The sequence below is a fragment of the Centruroides vittatus genome, unplaced genomic scaffold (assembly GCF_030686945.1).
Source record: "Centruroides vittatus isolate TY-2023 unplaced genomic scaffold, ASM3068694v2 contig_341, whole genome shotgun sequence".
NCBI lineage: Eukaryota > Metazoa > Arthropoda > Arachnida > Scorpiones > Buthidae > Centruroides > Centruroides vittatus.
In genome coordinates, this window is record NW_027122166.1 from 1,572,295 (window position 1) to 1,590,193 (window position 17,899).

At 30.8% G+C, this 17,899-nt stretch overlaps 1 protein-coding gene and 1 long non-coding RNA gene across 5 annotated transcripts in view; one reads left to right on the top strand and one right to left on the bottom strand.

Annotated features, from left to right (window-relative positions):
• Positions 1 to 851: 851 nt before the first annotated feature.
• Positions 852 to 7,242, bottom strand: LOC136974102 (uncharacterized). Its single transcript, XR_010880596.1, has 2 exons — positions 7,127 to 7,242; positions 852 to 1,251 (listed from the first exon to the last, which is right to left on the bottom strand). It is a non-coding gene; the product is annotated as an uncharacterized lncRNA (long non-coding RNA).
• Positions 7,243 to 7,372: 130 nt separating this feature from the next.
• The window catches only part of Cdk12 (Cyclin-dependent kinase 12), a 90,228-nt gene continuing 79,701 nt past the window's right edge, over positions 7,373 to 17,899 (top strand). For 2 of the 4 annotated variants that reach the window (XM_067268883.1, XM_067268881.1), the window contains exons 1-2: positions 7,380 to 7,889; positions 7,976 to 8,858. In XM_067268883.1, the coding sequence (XP_067124984.1) occupies positions 8,002 to 8,858 (857 nt within the window). In that variant the 5' untranslated portion in view covers positions 7,380 to 7,889; positions 7,976 to 8,001. Of the gene's footprint in view, positions 7,890 to 7,975; positions 8,859 to 17,899 lie in introns of all 4 variants that reach the window. The other 2 variants (XM_067268880.1, XM_067268882.1) reach the window with 2 other exon arrangements.

Genomic DNA, 17,899 nt, shown 5'->3' on the forward strand with positions numbered 1-17,899 from the left:
AATTAGTATCACTTCCACTTGACAGAAACATGAAATTAATCTAGTAACATTATTTTCTTAAAATTCTGTTAAAGTGTAGAGCTGGAAAAACAGATTAACTTCATTGCAATAAGACTATTATTATAAATCAAGACATCTGTTTATTTTAATAAATTTATATGACATTAATACATGCTTAAAATCATATAACAGCAAGGAATTCAACTGAAAGAAAAACAAAACAAAAGTCTTTATTGAGGAGACTACAGTATGTGAATGTATATTATCAACAAACTGATGTCTTGTCCTTTTTTTACTCATACCCTTATATTCTTTTTATATTATTTTGAAAAATGATGTTATTTTAAATCCCATTTTCTTCTTCTCTCATATGCACCTGAATGCTTCAATCCATGCTGATATGATAGTCTGAAGAACCATCTCATTTGACAGTCTGTCATTGCTAATAATGGTACAAGAAACATTAAGGACACAGTAGTATATTAAGAAAATCCTGTACCCTCTTGTGTTGCTTTTTTGTGGCACTCTGCAAACACCATTTTTCAACAAGATAATGCTTAGCTGCACACAGCTGGAGTTTTCTAGGAATCTCTGACACATTATTACACTTCCTTGGGCTGCCTTATCTGCAATTTGTCACAATTGAGCATTTGTGAGGTTGGTGGAATATCAGCTTCAGCCACCTACAAGTGTGAAGGATCTGGAGTGGCAGATGCAACATCTGTGGCAAATCTGTTGCAGGATATACAGGGTGTTCATAAAGTTCATGTGCAATTTAAAAAATTTATAACTTTATTAGTATTTGTGATAGAGAAATTATGTAGAATGTATTGGAAATAAGAAAACCTATATTTTTTTTTATTGTTTTATTGTATTTTATTAAGTTTCCACATGAATATTGTAAGTTTTCACATGAAGTCTTTTCTGCAGAATCTTATGAACAGTGGACTTTGAAAGCCTAAGCTCTAGTGATGCTTGTCTTAATGACTTTCTTGGACTTGCCATAAAGGATTCTTCTACAGATGTTACACTTTCTTCGCTGACACATGGCCTACCAGACCGTGGCTTATCATGGATTGAGCCTGTCTCTCTGAATTTTTTCATCCATTTGGCAATAGAGTTCCTATGAGGAGGTTCTTTACTGTATTCAGTTCTAAACTTTCTTTGTACAGCAACAGTTGATTTCAGTTCAGCCAACCAAAGGACACAGTTTACTTTTTCTTCAGTTGAAGCCATGGATCACATGTAATTCTGAAAAAGAAGTATTTTTAAAGTTTTGAAAAATTGTTAAATTATTGTGTTGAAGAGTTACGAAATAATTTTACTTAAAACTAGGTACATTAAGCTTTCTAATACTTTTTACAGATTTTTTTCTATCGCAAATACTAATAAAGTTATAATTTTTAAATTGCACATAGACTTTATGGACATCCTATATATAATGTCTGTACACTTCTATTTATCACAATATTCTTGTTTATATCCAAGCAAGAGAATGGGATTTAAATTACACCATGAGAAATTGATTCAATATCATAGTATATAGATACTTATTATCATCATTATGTTCATACTAATAAAGTCTCATTGGATGCCTTTTCCTTGAAGCTAACTTTTCTACCACTGAGTCTATACCGGTATATATGCATATATGTGAATTTAATCATTTATGCTTATAAATTCTCAATTCTAATTTACTCTACAGATATTTAAATGAATTAATTTTTAAATGAATTAAGTACTTAAGTAAATGAATTAATTTTTACTTGAAGATTAATTAAATCATCATCTTCAAAAGCAAATAATTATCATCATCTTCAAAAGAAAATAGTAAAATATATTAGTGAGATTGACGCCAAAGTTTTAAATGCGAAAACGTGTACATCAGACGTTCAGCGCCGCTTTCCTGTAAACCTGGAACTTTGATAATGGCATTTGGAATGTTGAGTATAATTCCACTGACTTTCCAAACACCATTGTCAAACTTCTAGGTTTACAGAAAAGCGGCGCTGAACGTCTGACGTACATGTTTTTGCATTTAAAACTTCGGCCTCAACTTCGCTATTATTTCAAACTTTAAACTTCAAATTTAATTTTTCTTTTGTGAGTTCAAATGAATATCTGTTACAGGTACTTTGTTGAAGATAATTATTCTGGAAATATTAGGACAGTAAAGTAATATTAATACAAATATATTCTTCTCATTCTTTCAAACTGAAAAATTATTTAAACTTTATACTTCATATCAACAAGCTGTGAAACTTTTCATTTTATGTTGTTTAATTCCTGTTTAAGTTTGTATTTTGTTTTTGATGGTTTAAACTACGTAGCAGTGTGTTGAGACAAACAGGCTTTATATCTGCTGTATCCAAACTATCGATTGTATTAATTCCTAATAAGGAATGTAATTTATAACTTTTTGGGCTACTAATTAACCCCCATATGTATAATTACTTTAAATTTGAATGAAGTAAGTCAAAATATTTTAATTATATATGATTCAATATAATTAATAATTTTTTTGCATTTAATATGAATTTGCATTTTTAATATGAAGGTATTAAGTATAAATATTAGTAATTCAAAAAAACCAAACCAATAGAAAATATAGGAGTCAAACATTTATAAAACACCTAGCATACCGTCATCTGCATTCTCCGACATTAAACTAGGAAAGTTCATAAATGTTTCTGGTGTAAAATTATCAAATCCTAAATTTTAGTGTATAAAAAAAATGGCATTATATACCAAACTTCACAACTAAATTAAATAAAAATTGTGTGTTTTGGTGTTAATTTTCAAAAATAAGACATACAAAATATACAATTAAAAACTTATATTTACAATTTTTGATGTATCATCTTAATATAAAAAGTACGAAGATTAGAAGAATAATATATGTTTTTTAAATATTAGAATAAAGAATAATTTTTATATATGGGGTCTTCCAAAAAGAATGCTACTATTTCAAATTACTGTAATTATGTTCATTGTCATCTGAGAATATTGTAATGTACATTAAAACATTGGAAAACTGTCAAAGTTTCAAATTTGCTCATTAGAATTTCTCAATGTGTGTGTTTCATGTCACATTGCCCAAATCCAACTGATACTAAAATTCTTCCTACACTAACTTTTTCATGATCTTTATCATTTCAGATCCCAACTGTATTCTGTTCCTTTTCAGAAGTGTGTGAGTGAAAACATACCACTATGATTTTATATTTCTAAACTTTAATTATTTTTTAGAAGTTTTTATGAATATTTATTTAAGAATAGTTATTTAAAAAATATTTTCAAAAATTTTTAAAAATATATGTAAAAATAAAAAATATTCTGTAGAAATATTCTAAAGTTTGAAAACCATCCTATGTTCATTAGAAGCAACTTGAAAGGTAAGTTTTAAACTTTATATTCAAATTGATTGATATTTTGGAGACAAATGAATGCATTAATAAGGTTGTTGATACACTCCACCTAGCCCGAAAGTTCCTCCTTAAGGAATATTTCAATTTGCCTTAATTCTTTATGTTATATTTTATTATTGTTGGTGGTAATTCTTAATTGTTTTTGATTATTTTAATTTTTAATGTTTTATGTTATTTGAATTTTATATAATTTATAAGTGCACATATTCTAAAATTTGTGTTTCACATTAGTTCAATTCTTCAAACCTGAAGATAGCCATTTACACTGCCAAAAACATTAGTTCAAAGTTTTAACTACCTGAAGGCTGCCTTTCATAATTTATTTAGTGAAGAAGTTGTTTTATTACTTTAAACCCCATCCTATGTTCTTTAATTTAAAAAGTGTTGTATGTTCTAATATTTAAAAAAACTAGAATTTAACAGTTTAAAATTTTACATTTAAAAATTTATATCTAAAAATTTTCAACCATTTTTATGGTCATCATCAGGTTTACATTATATTTGAATGTAGAACCCAAACAAGAATCTACAAATTTTAAAAGAATTGAAATATAATTTTATTGGCAGAGATCAAAAACATCAAGAATGATGTAAGTTAGATCATAGTTTTTTTTTTTTTTTTTTTTCAGATTCCAAAATAGATTTCCACAAATTAGCCTCTGCCATAAATTTCAAGGACAATGGAAACTATATTGGATGCACGGCACTTTTTTGTTTTTTTAAATCTGCTAAAAAAAACTATGATACTTATGTCATCCTTGACATTTTTGATTTATGTGAATGAAATTGTATGCCAACTCTTAAAATTTGTAGATTGCTGTTTATATTCTACATTCAAATATAACATAAACCTGATGATGACCATTGAAAATGGTCAAAACATTTGTTAATTATTAAATTATTCTTTTTGCCAAATATTTTGGTTATTAGATTTGTTTGTTTGTTATATATTCTTTTTCTAAATTTTTCTAGTTTTCTGAGGGAAAGAAAGTTGTAGTTTCATCAAAACTCCCATATTTGCAAATATAAGTTTTAATTTATATATTTTGAGCTCCCTTATAACTTTATTTTATATATTTAAGAGATTCTTCTTCATACTGATCAATAAAATTACTTAACAAGCCAACAATTACCAGATTATATCGGGCTATTATATTGTGATATTAGAGCCCAATATAATCCAGTAACGTAGATGTCGGTTTATGAATAAAATTACTTTAATACTTGAACATCAGGAAGTAGCTAACTATTCAGATTAGGAGTTACATAATTTAAATTATTGATACAGATGTTCCTGACTGAATTTGCAAATATTAAATGAATTCAATATTTGTTCTTAATTTGCTAGTATCAGACATGCAAGATTTGTGTTAGCAATGTAATGTTCATATTAAGATGTTTAAACTATTATTGCCTCTCTCCTGATCCTTTTTTAATTTTTATAAACAAGTACATTCAGCGATCAAGAGGCTCAGCAAGAATGAAGATAGCTTCCACCACAGTTGGCATATCTTTCACAAATCATTTTATTAAAATGGCAAAATAATGAATTCCAGTTACCACTGACTGAAAGTGATATATTTTTTACTCCTTACAGTATCTAAATTCTTGAAAAAATAAAAAGATACTCTTAATAGCTAAAATAAATATTAATTTAAAATTATATAAACATTTTGTAAAGCTTTTTAACTTTATTTTAAAGTTATCATTTAACATTCTAATAAAACCTTATAGTACAGTATAACATTAATAATACAAATTTATGCAGAAGTCAAGGGTTGCTGTGGGTCACCATGACCCAAAAGAGTCATTATCTTTTAATGCATTCTGCAAAACTGAGTAAGGTTTTAAAGCTATGTAAAACTATTTAATTTTGTTTGAACAAAGGTCATATGATGCATGTAAAGATAAAGCTAAAAAGTATTAAAAACATTTATATAATGTTAAATTAAGTTTTTTTTTTGTTTATTAAAATCCAGTTAGCTTCATGTACAGTACATTCCAGGTATGGAAGTAAATCAAGCATTGCAAAGCCCAATGTGTATATATAAGCATAACCAGACTATTACCTTAAATAATCAGGTTATAACTCTGCTAATTTAATGATTAAGTAATTACTTACTAAGTAATTTGCTACAAGAGATAGACGTCAGGCACCATCTCTTAACTAAATTAATAATTATAATTTTGATAATTTATTAAATACAGGTATACCTTGAGTTACGTCATTCTCGATTATATGTCGTTTGCCAAAAAAGTATATGCAAAAATAAAAATCAAGTTTAAGTCATTTTATTAGACTTTACATCTGTCCGTCATAAATATTGAAGTTGTAATATCACTAGAAAAGCATTAAATCACATAAAATCATATTAACCCGGTAGGGGTTGTATCATTTGACAATTCGTAGGGATCGCTGCATGTCACCTCAACCCGCATTTTAAATATTAATTTATATCTTAACAGTTTAACTTTTTTCAATTTTTTCTTTTATATATTATTTCTTATTCTGTTTAGTAATTAAATAAACATATATGTTAACTTTGTAAGCTTTAGTTAATCATTTATTAACATTTGAATTTACATGTTAAATTTTTGGGGAAATTTTTATAAGTATCTGAAAAATTCTAACTATTTGAAAAAACATGAAACAATTAGTGATGATAGAAGGTATGTAACTTCATGATTTATAAAAATTATATTTATTACATTTACATTACATTAATAATACAAATTTACGCAGAAGTCAAGGGTCGCTGTGGGTCACCATGACCCAAAAGAGCCATTATCTTTTAATGCATTCTGCAAAACTGAGTAATGGCCATACGTTCTGATAATAACAAATATAGGAAGCTACTGTGAGTCACATCAGTAAAACAAAATTATTAATGATTCAGTAAATCATAATATAAGGTGTGCGAGTCAGAATGGGACATGCGACCCTTCCCGGGTTAAAATATGTACGTTTACAGTAAATGTTAATATAATCATCATAAATCCTAGAGAACGAAACATGAAAACATCTGTGTTTCTATGTTGTCGTCTTATTTAGCAGTCTTTAAGTGCTCATTATTGGCATTTTCCACCATAGTTTTGACTTACGTTGTAACTATACGAGTAAATTCGACTTACGTCGTTTTTCAACTTACGTCGCCTCTCCTGGAACCAATTACCAATGTAAGGAAAGAACTGGACCCAGGGCAGGACTTGAACCCACATCCTGATCAAATTATTTAGTATTAATCATTAGATTAGCAGAGTTATAGCAGATTATTTAAGGCAATCGTTTGATTATGTTTCTATGAAAGTAAAGACCATATCTGTCAGGGAATGCTGCCTTTATCAGAAGAGTGAAATCTGAGCTAAGAAAAGCACAACAAATCTTATTTTTCCAAAGATCTGAAAGAACTTTGCTTCAGGATGATGATCTACTTTATGCCATTGCTCTTTCTCATGTAGAATATAAGAAAAGGATTATTTTAGCTGCAAAAAGATGGACAGAGTATTTATGATACTATACTTAATATTTATAATTAGCATCATGTTCTTACTAAAAATATAATTTTCAATTATTAATTATACTGAATCATCTAAAGTTAAAATATTTTGCTTCTATACATTCCTAAATATGGAAAACCTTCGAAATAAACAAAAAATAGAAAATTCCATTTCCAACAAATACAAATATTTAAACTTACACAAAATTGTATTTGTTTTCAAATTCAAACAATAATGAAACCAATAACCAATATTGTAACAAATCGAAGACTACGTGTAAGCGCATTAGCCAATTGAAATCGTCTTCTACAGCAATTGTCCAATAAACAGAAAGACGACTATTACGTCACTCACCCTACAAAATTTTCTATTGAGAAAGGAGTGAAACTGAACGAATTAATAGTTTCGAAAATGACGTTTCTTTAAATAATATCAGAATATTAATTCATAATAAGTAAAATAAAACTGTTTAAACAGATTTTAAGAGATGAAAAACACTTATTCTTTCTTATATGTTGAAATGTTAGGGAATTTTCCTGCCGTCGTCATATTGATGACGTAAGCGTCATTACCATTGGAGACGACATTTTTGTTGCTTGTTAGAGAAAAGTTTCTATCCGAAAGAATCGGTTTTATTTCAAAATTTTGGTCATTAAATTAAACTGAATTACATCTAAAAGGATCATTTAATACTCGATCCTCAAAATCTAATTCGAAAAATTTATATTTGAGACAGAATTTCGTCTCATTCTATCGGAATCAAAAACTATTGAATTCGACTTAGTTATTTATTACTACAATATTCATAATATAAATTCAAAATCGACATTGTTGTTTATCAAGAATGATAATGAAGCAAAATTATTAAAAACTGGTCGAAAATTTATACCTTTCAAAGGTAAAATACGCCGTAAATTCAGATTGCATTTTGTGAGGGAGATAATAACAAGATGGCGGATGCTGGTGAGTAGTTTAGTTGTGTTACTTTGAGTGTTTGTACTGTTTATAGTTATTTATGGTCTCTCATACGTTTTTTGTGTATTTTTTAGTGTAGGAAGACAATCGGATTCGTAATATGCCGAGTTCTGAGGAACACCGATGCCGTAAACGTAAGCATGATAAATCGCCTGACAGAAATCCATCAACTTCTGGTCTCGGAAAATCCAAACGGCCGCGAAATGAAAGTAGCCACAGGAAGATGAAAAAATCTGGTCATAAACCACATAAGAAAAAGCATTCCAAAGAACCCGAAAGACCCATTACTTCTCTCAAGCCTCTAGTGGAATATGACGATGTCAGTTCGGATTCTTCTCTTTTCTCGGACAATCCAGAATTGTCGCCGGTTCACCACAAGACCAAACTGTCACCAGATAGGAGTCTAGATATGGAGAGAGAGAGAAGACGGAGGAGTAAACAGCACGACCATCCTCGTTCACCTAGTATGTCTCGATCGCGCCATTCTATGTATATACCAGGAGAAATGGAAAGAACTAGACTTTCCTCGCCTGATAGGAAGGAAAGAGATAGGAGAAGAGAGAAAAATTTGAGAGATGTGCCACCTGCTCATTTTCATAGAAGAGAGAAGGATTATCAGAGAAACTTTATGCCTTCTTATCGTGAAACTAATTTTGAACCAATTCCACATTCCTACATGGATTTAGATTATTATGAACGATTTGATCGCAGAGGAGATAGGGACAGTGACTGTGATCGATCTTATAGGAGGAGATCTCGAACTCCTGAAGCGCCACGTGCTTACCGTAATAGATCTCCTTCTCCTCCTAGTCCTCAGTTTCATATGTCAAAATATAGACGTTCCCCAGATATGTGGGATAGATCTCGGAATTTTTCAAGTCCCAGTCCTCCATATTACAGGAAGATGTCTTGGTCTAAAAGTCGTAGCAGAAGTCGAAGTCCAGTAAGGCAACATAGGTATGCATTATTTAAGGCGTATATTATTAAAAAACTTTATAGATTTAATATAAGTAAGTTTTTATTATAATATGAATGAAGTGTATTTTTAAACAAATATGATTTTTGCTCACATGTTTACATAATAACCATTATAAAATCTACAAAATGTTGTTATACCTCGTCTTCCAAAAATGAATGTTAGCATTTTAAATTATTGTAATTATGTTAATTATTATCTGAGAATGTTGTAATATACAGGGTGCACAGGAAAGTCCTTTAACTGGAAAATTCTTGTGAACGGAGAGAGCTACAGCTATGCAAGTGAGGTAATGGTATAGTAAAGCAACTATGCCCAACGTAATGCAAACAACAGCAGTTCCCCTAGTGGCAAAATTTGGAAGATAGGCAGTGCAAATCAAAAACGAAAACAGATAGAGCAAACTTTCCAATTAGAAAGTTGTAGAACATCAATTAATTAGTACGAAACAACATGTGGTTCACACAGATAAGATAAATTGTAGCCTGTATACCCAAAAATGTCCGAAAGCAATGCATGCCATTTTGTGTAAACGTTTGAAAGGAATAGCCATAGGTATGAAGAAATATGCACAATTTATTGCATAAAATACGTACTTATGTCAATACAGTTTGATAACAACAGCATGTATCATGAGCAATGGCAAACTTTTCAAACATACTCGACATTAACTTGTTATCACTGTGTGACAGTTTGCCTTTACATTGTTTTTTGTGTGATGTTATCAAACTGTATTGATGTAAGTATGTATTTTATGCAATAAATTGTGCATATTTCTTCATACCTATGACTATTCCTTTCAAACGTTTACACAAAATGGTGTGCATTGCTTTCAGACATTTTTGGGTATACAGGCTACAATTTATCTTATCTGTGTGAACCACATGTTGTTTCGTACTAATTAATTGATGTTCTACAACTTTCTAATTGGAAAGTTTGCTCTATCTGTTTTCGTTTTTGATTTGCATTTCCTATCTTTCAAATTTCACCACCAGGGGCGCTGCTGTCGTTTGCATTAGATTGGGCGGAGTCGCTTTACTATACCATTACCTCACTTGCATAGCTGTAGCTCTCTCTGTTCGCAAGAATTTTCCGGTTAAAGGGACTTTCCTGTGCACCCTGTATATTAAAACATTGGAAAACTTTCCAGGTTTCACATTTTCCTGCTACAGTTTCTCATTGTGTTCACCTCATATCACTAAGCACAAATCCAACCGATACTCAAATTCTTCCTACACTCATTACAGCATATTTGTTTTCACTCCTCACAACAGCCACAATTCTGCAGATTACACATTGCACAATGACAAATGATTCCAACTTTGCAAACTACAGAACACACAAAGCTTTATTCTGTTTGCTTTTTGTCTGTTGTGTTTTCTATGTTTTGTGCTAGCACACTTTTTCTAAAGAGTGACTTATTACACTGGATTAAACACTATTTAATCCAGTGTGATAAGTCCATGTTTGGGAATAGTATGCTAGCACAAAACATACAAAACAGAATGTTTTCTCTGCACAGTTGCCATTTTTGTTTGTGGTATTTCCTAGAATGGTAGACAGTAAAGCATTTGAATTCAGGTGGGAGATGAAACTTGGAGAGTTAGTCTTATTGATTGGTGTGCATTGTGTACTTCAGATTAATAATTAACATAATATAATTTTAAACATGAACTAAAATAATCTGTATTTTCAAACTCAGAATGAATAATAGAGAGCAAATACAGGATGAAGGTCTTACGTGCTTACAACATGCAAATAAAATACAATAACAACTTTTTAAAAATTTATATAATGAGAAGGTGTAATGTATTTTGAACTAACTACTATCATTTCAAGATCTTGTTCAAAAAAGAAAACACAAACTGTCAATGTTTCTTCTGCGTACTTTCATTTTAAAAAAATGTGTTTAATACAATCATTTAGGATCAGAGTAACAGATGAAAATGCAGAATTGTTACTAGCTATAGAGAAATATTAGTGGTAATTTTTTTCATAAACTGTTGTTTATTTTTAAATGATTATATATTGTGTTTAAAACAACTTCTTTAAGCTGTAAAAGAAAAGTTAATTTTTTGAATTACTGTTACTTTTTAATTGCATGTTGTATGTCCTATGTGCACTAGAATAGCATAAACCGAGATAACAGTTTATTAGTAATGCTCACCAATAGAGAGTGGAACTTCTCTCTCTTTCTTTCTTTTTTCTACCTTGGAATACCTCTGACAAGTTGATGCTTGGGTTCTACAAGGTATCTGAAATTTTCAGAATGAATGTTGTACCATGCTGACATAACAGTATTGCAGAGCTGTGCCACTTTAGTTGATAGCCTATTTTATCTCATCTCAAAGATGCTTGATTAAACTGAGATCTAGAGACTGTGAACATATTGAAGTAAGATTCATTTATTCTCAAGCTCCTGGATTCATTCTATGATGACATGGTCTTTGTAACATAGTACCACTATCCTATTGAAAGTGTCTATCACTGTCTGGATATATGGTAGCCTCCTTGAAGGGATGTGCTTTGTTTGCAATATAATAATCAGATAATTTTTGTTGTTCAGGGATGTCTCAATTTGCATTAAAAATCTTAGAGCAACAAGACAACATTCTCCATACTATCACCAAATCACTAGCAGCTTGAAATGTGACACATAATTATGGACTTATGTTGCTTGTTGCTGATGCAGAAGAAATTGAGATTTATAAGACCAAGGATGATCTGATCTTCATTGCTCCAGTGTCAGTGTTCACATGACCATTGGCGTCACAAACACATTTTTTTCTGTTGGACAACAGTGATACAAAATCATCTGCAATTATTGCTTGTTTTTGCCACTATCTGATGAGCTGTGCATTCTGAGATGATTGTTAGCAATTTCCTCTTATAAACAAATTCGATTTGCTGAAATATAATCACTCAATAATCCTAGACACAAATCTCTTGCCATTCTTCATTCAACCTTCTTGTCAGAAGCTATTGTTACCCATCATTGCTGCTCAGGAGATGATCTGGGCAGCAATGATGGTTTGGTTTTCACACAATATACTTTGTAACTGTTGTGCTTGAAAAGTCCAGGTTTGCAATTTGGCTAATGCTAGAATGTGCTTACCTAGTACCCATAATTATCCCATGTTCAAAGTCACTCAGACTATCTGTTTTGCTTATTCTTATCTGGACTTAAACAAAAACAGATCTTCAACATGTCAAGCACATGTTGAAGATGTGCATTGTATATAACATGTAATTTATAGCGTAGTGGATATAATTTTAACTTAAATATTTATACAAATATTACAAATTATATATTGTATATTTCATATATACAATAATCTGAAAAACTGTAGTACTGTGTTTTTTTAAAATCCTATTTTTCATTATGACTAAGAGATGCCTCAATTTTTTTGGAACAAATTACAGTAACATTGTAATTCTGATATAGTATGTGCAAATTTAGCAGTGAAGTGACTTGAACAAACGAATGTGCATGCCTAATAAATTATTGCCTCATTGTGTGTGCACCATATTATTTATGGAAAGTTTGAAGGTATGTTGTATTCGTTGTCTTTAAAACTATATTAAGACCCAATAATTTGATAATTGTTTATGTCAGGAGTCTGCAACCTTTCAGCAGTGTTGTGCCAAACGTCAAGTATAGTGTTATTCCGACTGCTGACATGATTCTACCAAGTTTAATATATATGTTATCAAAATTAGTCTGGTAATAACTGACTTCAAAAATGTATAATTTTGAAGTTAAGTCATTAATTGAATTATGTTCTTACATGCGAAGCATTTCCATAACACGTAAATGGAGACGTGGAACATGAACAGATGTGCTGTAATAGAAACATACAAATGAGATTCATTTTTAATTCACCACATCCTTCGCTGAACTATGAAGTCAATTTAAATGTATAATTAATAATTAAAATATAATTTTTGCTACATTTCTATTCAGTCAGAGTGCCACTGAAAATTGTCCAGTGTGCCATAGGTTGCCAATCACTGGTTTATGCAATGAGATAGTTGATTGTTTTTTGAAGTTATTATTTAATTACTGTGTAGTCACAGAAGTCAGTGATGATGTAATATACATGGAATCCTTAATTTTTAACCAATTTTAGTATTTCTTTAAATGTTCCATTTATTGATTTGAGTGGAATTTAATAATCAATTATTTATATTATTTCTTTAAACTTAGATTGTTGAAGTGTAATCTACCAACTTACAAAAGTCGGAACATAACTATATTTATTATGCTCACAAGGAATGTCTCTAACTTGTTAAAAATAAATTGCAATAATTCTAATATATCAGTATAATTTATTATTTTCTATCTAATATTAACACTCAATTATCTGAATATAGATAACATTTGAAAATACAAAATTTTCCTTGATGCAGAAGAAACAAAAGCAATGAACATGCTAATTATCACAAATCTACAGATACAAACCAAAAACCATTCTACAGATATATTTGTTGCTTATTTAGCAGATTCTCTTGTGAGCATTTGCCTTTGTATTTGTGAAATTTTTAATTGAGAAAATTTTGATACAGTGAAAAAAACTGATGTTTTTGTTGGTTATTGCTATGGATAATTAAACAAGCAACAAATACATCTGTAAACCTTCTCAATAATGGCTTTTTTTTCTGTTTGTTTCCTCTACTAAAGAAATTTTGTTTTTTAATATATGTAAGAAGTTATATTAGAAAGATAGTGATAAATTTTTGGTGGATTCTTCTACTATATCAGAATTACAATATTACTGTAACTTGTTCCAAAGAAATTGAGAGGCATCTCTTAGTCATAATGAAAAATAGGATTTTAAAAAAACAGTGCTACACTTTTTCAGATTATTGTATATATGAAATATACAGAGTATAATTTGTAATGTTTGTATAAATATATTAAGTTAAAATTATATCCAGTTCAGATTGACTAAACTTTTGAAATGCATCTTGGTTCTAAAATGATAAAATATTTGATATAATGATATAAAAATATTTAATCTTAGAAATAATGTGTTCTAAAGCAGTGGTTCTCAGATATGGTCTATAGACTGACCTAGTCATTTTTGCTGAAGTAGAATTCTATACTGTTCAGCTAGAAAAATGAGCATTTTCATGCATCACATATTTCTTACATTATATTACCAAATAGACAAAATGTTTTGGCACACTTCTCAGATGATATTTATAGGATAAGTGGACAGGCATAGCTTGTCCACAATTCATCTTTGACTCAGTTTAAATGGTCTATGGATCGAATAACTTTCAGAATCACTATTTAAAAATTTAAGTAATATTTATTAAGTTGTTTTTTGCTAATTTATTTCCTTGAAAATAACAATCCAACTTAGTTTTTGGTTTTATAAAGGTGTAAATGGTTTCATTAGAAATAGAATTATTTTGTATTTCTGAAATCACTCATTTTGATGATTTGATTTTTGATATTTTGTTAATTTTGAGTTTCTACAAATTCTGATTTCCAAATAATCATCTGTTTTCATGTGGGAATGGATTAAAACTTATATCAAGCTTCTATGTGATTTTGGAGTTTCAATCTGGAATTCAATTCAAAAGCATTGCTTTCCCCATTGCTATTCATCTTTACTCCTGACAATATACAAGAACGATTTAAACGACCCAGATAAAATACTTATGTTTTTAAATGCAGGAGGGTAAGTATCTGGTAAAAAATACAAATACACAGTTCACAAAAATTATTTGCAAAAACGCAAAGAATCTTTTGCTTGCACGTACAGGACAAGCTAGGTTTTTGAAGCAGTGAAAAATGAATAAAAACCTTGTCTTATATGTGGTATATACAATATGTTGTTTATTTTTTCAGCTGTAAAAATCTCGTTTGAATATCAAGTTACAAAGACAATTTGCCATCCACTTTAAGGGATGTGAACTGTGTTTGGAATTGTTACATTTATAACGTCATTTATGATGGAAGTGGCTAATAAAAATTGATACAGGAATTTGTCTGCTTTGTAGTTATCGAATAGTAATTTTTTGAATATTTGTTTGCTATTTTCAGTGACTGATTTATTAAAAATTACACTTTAGGCCGCGACTCCACTAGCCGTAAAAAGGCCGTAAAACTCCTCGCTGTAAAAGCTTTTAATCACGTGACCATGATATTTTACGCCTGAGCAGGTCGTAAAATCAACGTAAAAGCGAGATGAGCAGTGTTCAACTTTCAAAGTGAATACGACCGTAAACCGGTACTATCCACCAATCAGAAGTCAGTTAAATCTAGGTCATCGTGACACGGTGCGAAAATGGCGAAAAACGAGCTTTTGTGTACATTCTCTCGTGGCTACTCTAGAAGGTCTAGAAAGATTTATCGAAAACATCCGAAAGTATTCATGTATCTACGACAATAGGCATCCCGATTATAATAATGGATGCCTAAAACACGCGATATGAACAGCCAAAGGAAAATCCTTCAATTTAGAGGAGTATATAATAAAAAAGCTAAGCTTATAAATGCTGTATATTATCTTATTAATATAATAATAAAAGACAATATATGAAAGTAAAGATATTACTTTTACTATATTTGTAATTATAGTATAGAGAAAACTCGTAGAATATAATTATTGTCTTTATATCGATATATCACGTATACACCGTAATAGTACTGTCGCCGTAAAAAGCTTCACTAGCCAGACCTTCACCGCAATCTGAGCGCAAACACAAATAGGTCACGTGATTAAAAGCTTTTACGGTGAGGGTTTTACGGCTGTTTTACGGCTAGTGGAGTCGCGGCCTTAGTCACTGCAAAGCTGTTAAAATGGTTACAACAACAGCATTTGTTTGGTGAAAGTTCAAAAGTTGTGTTACAAAGGCAATTTACCAGCCACTGTAAACTGTGGGAAGATATTTGGTTTCCTTTGATTTATGATCTTAAGTTTCTTTTTTCATTACTACTATTCTACGGTTCTTGTCGAATGAATGAATAGCTTCTGAGTTGTCCCTAGTTGGCCCCATGAATAACCAGTATGGTTATATTTAAATTAATACTTCTGGAAATGAAGATAGGACAGAAGTCTGGGTAGCATATCTATATATGTTGCTAACATATTGATTAGTGTCCTGTTAAAATGTTTGTTAGACTCTTTTTGTCTGATAATAGAATTCATCTGTTGATATGTGGTGACAAAGATGGAAAGTATCTCTTTAACCACCTTGGTGAATGAAAAGTTTGCCACTATTACTGGTTAACTTCCTCAGGACCTAAGTTTCAGTATGATGATGTTTAATATGTCTGCTATGTCAGCTTCTCTGCATCTGGGTGTGGTTCAAGTGATGGTAACAGCTCAGGTAATTTCATAGCAACAATGATCCATTTATTACTTGAATATGAAGAGGGAAATCATTCTTGAAGTTCTATTCTGATTGTGTTGAAGTTCTCGAGTTTGTAAAATCTGCACATTCTGTTTAGGAAGTGCTTGAGAGATATGAATTTTTGACATTTCTGAATGTAAAAAATGCCAATAATGTTTGAAGTGGCAGCTTATCTCTTAGTAATAATTTTGAGTTATTCTATTGTCAATACAAGTATATCCTTGAGAGTCAGATGTTCGATTGTTGTAGTAAAGCTTCCATAGGAATTATGGAATAATGAAGTAACAAGATGGTTCTTTGAGGTTGTAGCTCTATCAGTAGAGAATTCTATCAAGATGCGAGTGTTGAGATGTACCAGTACCATTGTTTAATAGTTACCAGATTGTTTGTATGTGTTTGTTGATGATGCCAATTCACAGGAATAGTTTGTGGTTTGTGTTGTTTGCTCCTTTGGTTTTCAGGTATTTTTTGGACCACGAGAGAGAATCAGCATCAAAATGTTCGAGTCAATCTTATGGACATCAGAACTTGGATATTCTCAAAGGCATAATGTTTACTAAGCAAGTTGGCCTTGAAGGATCTTGTAAACTAATCAGCCAGCACAGAGAGTGATAGTCCATGAAAACTTGAAACAAAGATACAGCCAAAACATCGTAACCTATTCCATGTTGAAATTTTTTTTATTGCATGTTGCTCCACATTGAATTTTTGCCAATGTTAAGCTTAATGAAAATTCCACGTTTTAGAAAAAATAATTGTGGCTATTGTATCATCAAATTCTTTTTATTATTATTTTGCACGAAGAAAATAGACATATTAATGAATGGGTCAAGCTCTTCAAGCCTGGAATATATCGTACAATACATAATAGCAACAAATTGAACCTTTAAAGAATTCCAGGATAATTAATTGCAAATTTGATAATCAATTGTTACCTCTAACATTTTCGATTTACTTAGGAGATCTTCCTCAGGATTCATTAAATTGGAATGCAGAAATTGTATAAATGATTGCAGAAAACGTATAAATGAGACTTTTTCAACTAATTCTCTTAAAAATTTAAAATAATTTTATAAATAGATTAAATCGAATTTAAATTTCTCCCAAATAATTTTTAATTCGACTGCTCCCTTAGGTATAATGATTGCCATGCATAAGATACTTGTCCTTCCTCTTTGAAATTCTTTTTTTTTCTTTCTTTTTTGTTAATATGGAGACTAGCCTGTTGGCTTTTTCTCCGAGGTGCACAACTTAGCTATTAGGCAAAGCGGTTAGATAGGTACACAAAATGTTCCGAGGCTTCCATATGTTGACGAGAAGGGAGGTTGGCTTGAGGCCAGTATATGGGAGTTAAGTTACGAACAATGGACAGGTCCAAGGTCAAGGAACGACCCAATTCTTGGCGGGCCCCCGTGTACTACGGGAAAACTAGCCAATAGTGAGAAGTTTCTGACAAGCCACAGTGGGGACATTCAGGCGAGACGTGCAGGTGTTGAGAGTAAAGAAACCCGTTTAACGGGGCCGTATCAGTGCGAAGATGGGCCAATAGAGTTTCAGTGTGACGTGACAATGCGTGATGATAGATCCAAGAGGAGAAAGGACAGAGATGGTCGCGACCTTTACTCCGGAGAATAGTGGACCAGGTGTCAGTGTG